Source organism: Hyla sarda, chromosome 3 (assembly GCF_029499605.1).
Source record: "Hyla sarda isolate aHylSar1 chromosome 3, aHylSar1.hap1, whole genome shotgun sequence".
Classification (NCBI taxonomy): domain Eukaryota; kingdom Metazoa; phylum Chordata; class Amphibia; order Anura; family Hylidae; genus Hyla; species Hyla sarda.
The window spans coordinates 378,951,245-378,963,269 of NC_079191.1; the positions used below are offsets into that span (position 1 = coordinate 378,951,245).

At 41.2% G+C, this 12,025-nt stretch overlaps 1 protein-coding gene across 3 annotated transcripts in view; it reads right to left on the reverse strand.

Annotated features, from left to right (window-relative positions):
- Window positions 1–373: 373 nt before the first annotated feature.
- The window catches only part of ESF1 (ESF1 nucleolar pre-rRNA processing protein homolog), an 80,138-nt gene continuing 68,486 nt past the window's right edge, over window positions 374–12,025 (reverse strand). For 2 of the 3 annotated variants that reach the window (XM_056567884.1, XM_056567883.1), the window contains exons 13-14: window positions 10,090–10,236; window positions 374–1,366 (exon numbers count right to left, since the gene is read on the reverse strand). In XM_056567884.1, the coding sequence (XP_056423859.1) occupies window positions 1,061–1,366; window positions 10,090–10,236 (453 nt within the window). In that variant the 3' untranslated portion in view covers window positions 374–1,060. The remainder of the gene's footprint in view (window positions 1,367–10,089; window positions 10,237–12,025) is intronic. The other variant, XM_056567882.1, reaches the window with a different exon arrangement.

Genomic DNA, 12,025 nt, shown 5'->3' on the forward strand with positions numbered 1-12,025 from the left:
GGTGAGAGAAAGTTAAACAGATTACTTCTATTAAAAAAATCTTAACCCTTCCAGTACTTATCAGCCATTGTATACTACAGAGGAAGTTTTTTTTTATTTCCGTTCTGTCTGACCACAGTGCTCTCTGCTAACACCTCTGTCCATTTCAGGAACTGTCCAGAGCAGGATAGGTTTGCTATGGGGATTTGCTCCTACTCTGGACAGTTCTTTAAATGGACAGAGGTGTCAGCAGAGAGCACTGTGGTCAGGCAGAAAGGAAATTCAAAAATAAAAGAACTTCCTCTGTGGTATACAACGGCTGAAAAGTACTGGAAGGATTAAGATTTTTTAACAGAAGTAGTTTACAAATCTGTTTAACTTTCTGGCGCCAGTTGATTAAAAAAAAAATGTTTTCCAGTACCCCTTTAAAGGCCAAAATGGGTCCTTAAGGGGTTAAACCAGTTTGACATTTTTCTCCCAGCCACTGGGATAGGTAACATTGAACAGTGCTGACATCTCAGCCTACACGTGTACTGATCTGCCGATCTGGTCTAACTACACAGCAGTCCCAGCCCTGAAAGAGAGGATAGGCGTGGCAGTGGCGGCGAGGCTTTGCGAACCCCAAGCCAAACCTATCTAACTGTGCCTGACCACTAGATAAAATGATTTTAGAACTTATAATAGAAGGAAAAGCGTTGATAAAGGTGCGGCTACATTCACTTTATGGTTATCAGCAACAACATTGAAGTAGTCTGGGGAGGGGGGGGGGGGTTAAAAAATGATGACAGTTGCACTTTATAGAGGTCACTCATGACTTTCCAATCCTTGGGACTGGACAGTTCTGGTGGTGGCTGTGCCTGTGCACACAGCAGTTGTATGGGGCTGTATAGGGTAGACGCCGAAGTGGACAATCCATGGCCCTGTCTATTAGTTGATCAACAGGGGTGACATAAATCTGATATTGAAGGTTATACATAGCATTGACTACCACTCTTTTAGTCCTGGATAGCTTATAAATCATTTATTCCACTGTAGATATATATACAAAGTTGTCTGCTCATCAGAAAGGTGACAAATACAGCTATTTCGTTTTCTGTTTTTTTGAAGCCTGAAATTGCTGTGTTTTATTCTTTATAGATTTCAGCAGTGCCGACAGAGCTGGATCTACTTTTCTGGCGGATGTTCCTGTTTTATCACCAGTCTCCAATTTTTCCTGCTGTCTCTTTACAGTCTCTGTGTAATTCTTCTGCTCTCGTTCTCTCCTTCGTGCCTTTTCTTCCAATACTTTGTCCATCGCTTTGGTTTTCTTGAAGCTGGGATCTGAAGGATCCACGTTATATAAATGTGATGTGTACATTGCCTGGAATCTTGAATCCTCAACATTTATCTGCATTAGAAAAAAAAATTAAAATCAGTGAGTTATCTCTATAATGGCGGGCAGTCTCTATAACCCAAGAAACTTGCAGCACGCCAGGATGAAGTCAAAACCGATCGCTCTGTGGCTGATGACAGGCAGTGCAGGGGATGGAGTATCCTGACATTATGGCCCTGCCCCCTCGTGACATAACGCCCCACCCCCTCAATGCAAGTCTATGAGAGGGGGCGTGGCAGCTATGTGCAGCTGAAAAACAGGGGTGCTGCAAGAGAGATCGGGGGGTCCCCAGCGGCGGGATCCCCGTGATCTGACATCTTATCCCCTATCCTTTTAATAGGGGAGAAGATGTTTAGCGCCGGAGTACCCCTTTAATTCATCCTTTATGTACCAGCAAAATATTTTAGCCCACTTACTGTAGACTTTTTCAAGTAAGTGGGCTGAACGCTGCATTGTTTCATGTAGGGGTAAATGAAAACCACTTTATAAGCGCGCTTATCCCTGTTTGTTCTCCTCATCAATGGGGGTCTCAGCACTGAGACCCACACCAATAAAAAGTTTTGTGACATGTCTCTATTGTTGTGTTTATGTCAGGAATATAATGGTGTTATCCAAGTAAATGTATACGAGAATGGACTAAGTCTCATCAACTGCTTTACTAGAATGGAGGAGGGTCCCAACTGATACAACTATACAAAATAATCAACGGCTCGCTAATAATCAATGGGTCTCAGTGGGACTGTCACATGGCTTCACTGCTGAAAGGCGGCTCGGTCTTGGTGGTCCGGCGCGGCTACAGAAGGAGATGAGAACGGTCCGGCCACCACCCCTAGTGCACTAAGGAACTGTTAGCGCATTTACATTACCGAGGTATCACTTGGTTTTAGCAGTGGATGTGGCAGGGCAAATCCGGTGTCCTTTTCCCTTTAAACAAAGGGACTCTGCTTACAGATTCGACAGCGGAATTTTCCGCTGCTAAAATTCCACACTGTGAATGGGTCAATGGAAGATCAATTCACACCAATGTTTAAGTTTGTGCAGTGGAATCTCTGAGCGCAACTCCCTTACAATGGCACTATATACTGTAAAAACACTGCATATATTACACACAAAACATCTATGACATGTTAAAGGGACACTTCAACATCCATAGAGCCATGCTGTCCATTTGTCCCACTGATGAATGCTTATAAGCCTGGAACAGCTGTACACAGGTAGCAATACAGTGATCCCTCAACTTACAATGGCCTCAACATACAATAGTTTCAATATACAATGGTCTTTTCTGGACCATCGTAAGTTGAAACCAGACTCAACATACAATGTACAGACAGTCCAGATCTGTGAAACGTGTCAATGGCTGGAAGAACTGACCAATCAGAATGGGAATTCACTGGTAAAACCCCTGTATTACTGAAGTGTATGCACTGACTGGTGTCTGGTAGCGCCCCCTACAGTACAGGGAGGTATTACATGTTCTGTACACTTTACCTGTGCTAGGGTTAGCTGCTCCCTTGGACACCAGGTGAGGGCAGCTCCATGTAACTTTTTAGGACATTGCATGTACTGTACAGGACCCCGAAGAAGCTCCTGTCCTCTACATAGACCAGTGTTTCCCAAGAAGGGTGTCCCCAGCTGTTGCAAAACTACAACTCCCAGCATGCCCGGACAGCCTTTGGCTGTCCGGGCATGCTGGGAGTTGTAGTTTTGCAACAGCTGGAGGCTCCCTGCTTGGGTAACACTGACATAGACCTACATAGACATAGAGTAATTCCAGCAGATTTTTCTTACTTTTATATAGAACTTGCTTTATCTGTATTAGTTATCTACTTATTTTTCTTTAATCCTCACTTTTTCCTATTTTTTTGGATGACATTTTGGTGCCTTTAGAATCAATTACCAGGTTTCCATAGAGTTATGGTCTCAACATACAATGGTTTCAACATATAATGGTCTTCCCAGAACCAATTAATATTGTGACTTGAGGGACCACTGTACATGATTCTGTATGTATTAGGCTGCATCCATGCTATACAAGTGTTCTTGAACCTATAGTTGGCTAAAAAGGTCTGGAAAGGAACAATTTGCAGGATTAAATTCTTGTTTTGTGGATACTTTATTTTATTTTTTATTCCTCCTGGGCCTTATTGTCTAAAAGGTGTAAACTCCCCCCTCATTTTAATAAATATTTTAAAAATCCTATACCTTTAGGCACTGGCAGATATTACCTGGTAATTTCATTAGTCTACCTGAAATGTATTAAAGGGGTATTCCAGGATAAAACTTTTTTTTATATATATCAACTGGCTCCAGAAAGTTAAACAGATTTGTAAATTACTTCTATTAAAAAATCTTAATCCTTTCAGTACTTATGAGCTTCTGAAGTTAAGGTTGTTCTTTTCTGTCTAAGTGCTCTCTGATGACACCTGTCTCGGGAAAGCCCAGTTTAGAAGAGGTTTGCAATGGGGATTTGCTTCTAAACTGGGCGTTTCCCAAGACAGGTGTCATCAGAGAGGACTTAGACAGAAAACAACAACCTTAACTTCAGAAGCTCATAAGTACTGAAAGGATTAAGATTTTTTAATAGAAGTAATTTACAAATCTGTTTAACTTTCTGGAGCCAGTGGATATATAAAAAAAGTTTTTTCCTGGATAACCCTTTTAATGTTTTTTCTGGTTAAAAAAAACTAGTAGAAGACACCTGCCTAAGAATTATATTACAGCACTGAAACACATGGCCATGGATAGGGGGCACAAAAGAATAGGACCTTCAACTTGTCGACGGGATTCAAAGCGCAGGACACACAAGTAAAGGGATCTGAGGTTTATTCACCCATGATGCAACGCATTTCACAGATAGACTGCTTCATCAGGCAATGCCTGATGAAGCAGTCTATCTGTGAAACACGTTGCATAATGGGTGAATAAACCTCAGATCCCTTTACTTGTGTGTCCTGCGCTTTGAATCCCGTCGACACGTTGAAGGTCCTATTCTTTTGTTACATCGATTTGGACGTGGAGCAGCTTCAGACGCCTCTCTTTTATTGCCTTTCCCATTGTTGCACTTGGTTGAATGTAACTGGTTGCGGTAAGCGCTATCTCTGCTCAAGCTAACTGTGTGCAATAACGGTATCACACTATGGAGCGCTGTCGGTCTTTTGTTTCAGATGGATAGGAGGAGACCGTGTTGGCAATATGTTTTATAGACTACACAAGCACCAACAATGTTGTAATACGCCAGTAAATGACTTGTATAACCTGAGCTTAGTGATCTCATGAATTGTAATCAAATAAACACTTCCTTATGTTATGTGGCCTAAGATAAAAGCAGCTGGAATGTAGTTTTACGTCTTTCAGCGTTCAGGGAACTCAAAGTCGTCTTCTCATTTCCTTTATAAATCAAGAGGGAAGTTTATCAGGTATTGGTCAGACAGACCCTATAACCCCTTAATGCACCATGAAGTACTATTACATTATGATAGGATTTTTTTTTTAAATCAACTGGTACCAGAAAATTAAACAGATTTGTAAATTACTTCAATTGAAAAATCAGCTGCTGTTATGATCCACAGGAAGTTCTTTTCTTTTTGAATTTCCTTTCTGCCTGACCACAGTGCTCTCTGTTTATACCACCATCCAGAGCAGGATAGGTTTGCTATGGGGATTTGCTCCTACTCTGGAGAGTTCCCCAAATGGACAGAGGTGTCAGCAGAGAGCACTGTGGTCAGACAGAAAAGAAATTCAAAAATAAAAGAACTTCCTGTGGAGCATATAGCAACTGATAAGTACTGGAAGGATTAAGATTGTTTAATACAAATAATTTACAAATCTTTTTAACTTTCTGGCCCCAGTTGATTTACATTTTTTTTTTCCAGTGGAGTACCTCTTTCAAGGGGTTTGCTTGTAAAAGACAACTTATCCCTTATCAAAAGGATAGAAGCTAAGTGTCTGATCACCTCCTGTGATCTCCTAAACAGGACCCGTGCTCTCTGAAAGGAGCACATGCTGCAGAGGGCACGCGCTCAATTCATTTCTATGGGAGTGCCGAAGATGCCCGAGTACAGCACTAGGGTCTATTTGCCGCTCCCAAATAGAATGAATGTAGCATGTGCCATCTGCAGCATGTGAACCTCTCAGAGAGCACAGGTCCCATTCAGGAGATCACAGGGGGTCGCAGTGACCGGACCACCCTCGATCAGACACTTAGGCTCTATCCTTTGGATAGGGGATAAGCTGTCTTTCCACTCAATAACCCCTTTCAAGGGAGTATAAAGAGGTATCAAAAGCTAGTCAGTTATGGCTGTAAACTATATCTGACACCTGTCATGAATGGTCTGGACCTGAGATAATTCTAAAATCAGCAGCTAGGTGGTTAGACTGAGGAGGGTTGGTCACCACATCATCACCAGAGGCAGAGTGTAAAAAGAGATCACTAAAATCAATATTGTACAGTGCAGTCAAGCGTTCACATATTCAAACAGGCTCGGGGTACTAAAAGGAGATTTAAAATAAATAAATAAATAAATAAAACCACATTTGTCTGAAAATGTTATCAATAAAACCAACAGCTCACTGTGCAAAAAGGGAGCCCACAAAGCTCAGTAGACGGAAAAATAGAAAGCAGGTTTAACTTATGGGGAGATTTATCAAAACGGTCCCCTGAAGGTCTATCGCAGATCCTGTTCTTCTCCAAGCAGTCCTGGTGTCTTTTGTGCTTTGTTCTTCAGTGTGAAGCAGCTGGTTACATTACCTTCCCGCTCAGCCCATCACTGGAAGAGACAGGACAACGTTTCGGCCAGTGATTGGCTGAGCGGGAAGGTCCTACAGCAAGCTGCTTGTCTCTAAATTTAGCACGGGGACCGCACTGAGGCGAACAGAATCTGCGGCAAATCTACGGAGAACAGGGGCAGTTTTTTAGGTTTTCCCTGTGACCCAGCACCATATTACACACATAGGGGCCGGGCCACCACCGAAATTCAAATGCAAGGTAATACCCGCAGGATTTTGCGAGCAAATAATAGGGAATGTCTAATAACATGTTTTGATTGTTATTATGATAAATCATGCAGCTTTAGTGCATGACATTTTTCAACACCTATGATCATTACGGCCCCCCATGTGTGTAATATGGTGCTGAATCGCAGGGAAAACCGAAAAAACTGCCTCTGTTCTCTGTAGATCTGCCGTAGATCCTGTTCTCCGGCGTGCGGTCCATGTCTTGTCACTAAATCAGAATAAAAATAGAATGTTTGCTGCCAAATGCCATTGGGATATAAAAAAACTCCCTTAAAGGGTAACTCCCACCATCCTATTTTTTTTTCTGTCCCTGCCTATTGCCAATCTATCCCTAACCCCCTCCCTGCTTTTCATTTTTATTTTTACTATATTAAAAATGCTTTTTGACTTCCCCAGCAGGCACCACGTCACTGATGCCTGCTGGGGGGGACTTCCGCCCTTAGTTCATCTACACAGGGTGCCTCCAGCTGTTTCACCACTACAACTCCCAGCTTGCCCTGACATCTATTGGCTCTCAGGGCATGCTGGGAGTTGTAGTATTGAAACAGCTGGAGGCACCCTGTGTAGATAAACTATTAGTTACATGCGGCGCTAGCCCGTCCCCTCCGTCTAGGGGAGACCCCTAGTGGCCGGTTTTCAAATGTAAATTAAACAATTTTAATTTAAAAAAAATAATAATAAAAGTACATTAGAGATATGTTGTAGTACATAAGTACTACAACATATCAAAAAATAAAGTTGGTGACAGTGCCCATTTAACAAAGTCCACTGTGAAAACAAACAGGCATATAAATGGTTATTGCAAAAATACCCCAAGAACTTTTGGAGGCAGAGAAAACCATTGATACAATCTCTGAAGAACAGCGAGAAACATTATTATATTTCTGCTAAAATTAGGAAAATTTTGGCTGAGAGCAGCTACAAAGAAAATACATGGTGCTTTGTGGGCAGGAGGAACAGAACAAAACTAGACAACAATAGCTGTGTGTTTTATTCCCCTTCAGAAGAATGCTACAATAAAAAGTCTGCTTGGATGGATCCCCCCAAACTCTAACCAGCTCACTCCCTGAATGCATAAGGCTTTTATTTAAGATATTAAAGTACGTCTGTATTAAGCCCCGGCATGAACCACAGGCCGAGTGTATAATATCCCCCATCTAACGCTCTTCTCTCATGAGAACACGGACAGCTTAAGACTGGTCTTTTGTTCTGTGCTATGATCAAGCAATAAAGAAATGATACAGAAACTAATGAATTTCACTAAACCTTAAGCCGCGTGTTCATCCAATAGGAAATCTTAGAAAAAAAGGAAGTTAATAAAAAAAAAAAAAAATCTTTAAAACTCAACACTACAAACTACACGTGGCTTAATATCTGTTTGCTTTTCAGAAACAGTGCCACGCCTGTCCTTGGGCTGCGTCAGGTATTGCAGCTCATTTCTACTAATTGTGACTATGTAGAGCCAAGATTGTGCAGCCAAGATGTTTTTTTTCCAGATTAGAGGCAGAAACTGAAACACGTTCTTTTTTTTCTAATTTGTTTCTATTCTCTGATTGTAATTCTCTGACAGCATTTAGAGATGTACTTTACAGCAAGTCCCATGGACAAAGACACAATAGTCTGGAACACGAGACCCAATTAAAGGGGTACTCCACTGGAAAACATTTTTTTTTTTAATCAACTGGTGCCAGAAAGTAGAGCTGGGCGGTATGACCAAATATGTGTATCACGGTATTTTTGTAACTTATGGGGGTTCCACGGTATATAACCGTATTTCTTTCACCCCCACCCCCCCAAATCATGTTACCCGCCAGCCCTGTTCTGCTCCCCCCAAATCATGTTACCCGCCAGCGCTGTTCTGCTCCCCCCAAATCATGTTACCCGCCAGTGCTGTTCTGCTCCCCCCAAATCATGTTACCCGCCAGCGCTGTTCTGCTCCCCCCAATTATCAGCCCAGCGGGGTACTACTCACATATGTCACCCGCAAGCACTGCCCTCCTCCTCTTTGTTGCGGGCTGCCTGCACTGGAACTCTATACTGTACGCCAGTGGTCTCCAACCTGTGGACCTCCAGCTGTTGCAAAACTACAACTCCCAGCCTTTGGCTGTCCGGGCATGCTGGGAGTTGTAGTTTTGCAACAGCTGGAGGTCTGCAGGTTGGAGACCACTGCTGTACGCTTTATCCCTATGTCCAGGCTGCAAAAGATAAAGAAAATAAACTTTAACCGGTATTGCGGTATGGGAAAAATTCATATCGTGCAGCACAAAAATTTTGGTATTCGGTATGAACCGGTATACCACCCAGCCCTACAAGAAAGTTAAACAGATTTGTAAATTACTTCTCTTAAAAAAATCTTAATCCTTCCAGTACTTATCAGCTACTGTTATGATCCACAGGAAGTTATTTTCTTATTGAATTTCCTTTCTGCCTGACTATAAGTGCTCACTGCTGAACCGGATCAGGATAGGCTTGCTATGGAGATCTGCTCCTACTCTGGACAGTTCCTAAAATGAACAGAGGTGTCAGCAGAGAGCACTGTGGTCAGGCAGAAAGGACATTCAAAAAGAAAATAACTTCCTATCGATGATAACAGCAGCTGATAAGTACTGGAAGGATTAAGATTTTTTTAATAGAAGTAATTTACAAATCTGTAACTATCTGTTTTCCAGTGGAGTACCCCTTTAACTGTAAGGGGAGCTTTTTCTGGGCATGCTCTGTGACCTGTGCAGAGGACATTCTGCAAGGAGCAGAGGGGATGAGCTGTAAGTTTCAGCTATTGTAAGTGGTGTCTTATCTATACACTGTATCTATACACCTTTCACTGTAATCCTGCCTGTGATGATAAGTAGGACAATGATCTGTACAGAACAGGAAGTCTCACTTTAATTTTAAGCTTAGCGGCCAAAATGAAAACTGCTAAATTTCAAGATTGTTTTCTGATATAGACAGAAAAAAAAAAATTAGGAAAAAAAAAAAAAAAGGTTCACGTAAAAATTTTATTTAAACAATAGGTCATTTTCTGATGACACATTCCATTTAAGTAAATGGAGCTCAACTGCAATACTAGACACACCCCATGCTAGACCCACTGTGATTGCTAGTTAAAAGCCGGGAAGTTCGCAGCAACATGACACTCACTCCCCGGCTGTCAATCAAATACGACCTTTTCACCACAGAAGTCTATGCAGCGAAAAGGTCGGATTTGCTGGCCAACCGAAGAGGCGAGCACGCTGCCTCAAACTTCCCTGGCTTATAACTAGCTATTGCAGTGGGTTTCAGGAGTGAGACCCAGATTGATCTAAACTTTTGAAGTGTCTAGGCAACATGTAAAAAGTTATTTAAATGATACTAACCCTTTCAGTTTACCTCTCAGCTCTGAATTTAACCTGGATGCTGCGAGTCAGAGTAAATGGCACCAACCTCTCTGTTCACCCTTATTGATCACTCTATGGGCAGAACAATGGCTCAGTATTTAGCACGGTTGTCTTGCAGCATTTAGATTTTAGTTTCAAAGCAAAGTTTATATTATTGCTCTGTATTTACCTGGTACTTTGTGCTTTCTTACACTCAAAAACATATGGTCAGGTTAACAGGCTGGTGTATGATGATAGGGAATATGTAAGTGATGAAAAACTCTATTAGAAAGTGAATAAGTGAAATGTTCTGCACCTTGAATAATACAATGGATCATAACCGGGATGGTCACCATAAGAAACCCATACCTCAAAGTCATCCTGCACTAATTTATCGCTCTTTTTAAGTTTCTTCTTCTTAGTGCGACTTAGGTTTTGATGCTCTACGATCTTATCATAATTGAAATGTTTCCGGTCGTCCTCAACATCGTCCATCATGAGCAAAGCCATCTCCGCCTAAAACAGAAAAGGAATTTAAAGTTTTCAATTGGCAAAACTTTGTTATCAGATCATTGTTATTAGATGAGGAGAAGAAGCATTCAATACAGACAAATAATTACAACAACACTATACAATAAAATAGACTGCTCCAGCTATGGAGGCGTTGGCTGAATATCACAAATATCGCGGTGTTGCTGTAATAAAAAAATAAATAAATAAATAAAAGATTTCTTTTGACACGTCATAAAACTATAAAAACCTACACAAATTGTGCTAGACACAAAATACTTAAAAAGGTACCGGTATATGCTTTATTAATATCATAATAACAAACATAGTGGACACCAAATGATAAGTTAAGGGTAAATTGGCACAGAAAAGAAAAAATGGGTAACGAGTATGCAAAAGTTAATAAAGGTATAAATAGTGTTTATCTCATCATAATAACAAATGTCAGTCTAAAGTGCAAAAACACAAAAAACAGTAAACAAAGTATAAAATAGCAAAAAGCCTAATGCCTGTGCACTTTGGCCTTTGGCTGTCTGGGCATGCTGGAAGTAGTAGTTTTGCAAAAGCTGGAGACAAATGGAGAAATGAAAACACTGCCACCAAATCTGCGGTCTTCACCTTTCATACAGGTATTTTTGTATCTGCAGGCCGGGCGCAGCCTGTGCCATCCTGTATAGTTCATCCAGCGGGACAGACTATATCGCTACTATACTGCTACTCTGCTATCTCTGGTTATCCAGCGATCACTTCATCTTGCATAGAAACTACCTATATAAATCAAACTGTTATTCAACAAAGTTTTATGTGACTGACATCTGATGTATTAATTCAGTCATCCTGATTATCGCTGTATATTGGATCCAACATAACCCACGTTAATAATTGACTTCAGCATAACATCGGAGACAGGTGGCATGTCCTCATTCCTATGTACTTATTTTGTTCTATTTTATACCTATATTTGTTTTCTTAATCCTATCATTATTTTATTCATTTTTTATCAACTATACTGTCTGGGCATGCTGGAAATTGTAGTTTTGCAACAGCTGGAAGCACGCTGGTTGGGAAACACTGGTCTGGTGAGTTCTTGTACCGTAACACCATAGAACGAACCATAATGTAGTGATGTTTGTTAGAGTAAATCAGCAGAAATGTACCGTGCGCGATCACTGTCAGCAGCGCGACCACTTCCTCGTCAGCCGGTAATTTCATTAGCATGCAGTGTAAACACTCCCGCTGCAGACAAAGGTGTCTGACCAAATAGACCAGGCGAATATATAAATCCTCTGTCATGTGTTTACCCGTTTGAAACAAACCATGAAATGTATCATTACACACTGCGGTGGTTTTGTGATCCAGCTGCCAGTCCACAGGCATGTTGCGGAAAAAAAAATTTCATTTCACTTTCCAGCATTACACAGCAACCCTATTTTTCCCTTAACTAGCCATAAAATTCAATATATTTTAATATTTCCATTGTTTGTTTGCTTTTTTCCCAGCTCTTTAGCAGGAATACTTTGGGTTTCCCTCCCACTGAGGTTCTAGTTAACATTAATACATGTAATTAAAGAGTACCTGTCACCAAACAAAACTTTTAATATATTGTTCCTTATGCAATTATAAAACACTTTGCTATTTATTTGCTGTTAAAATTCTCAACCTTTATAGGTTTTTAATGTGATTGAAAAAATGGCCACTAGGTGGCTCTGTTCTGTTCCCTGCCGCAAGTCAAACAGTTAGTTCGGTCTCATCCCGGCCTGGCAGGAGACCAAACTCAGGAAGTGCGTGCAGTGCA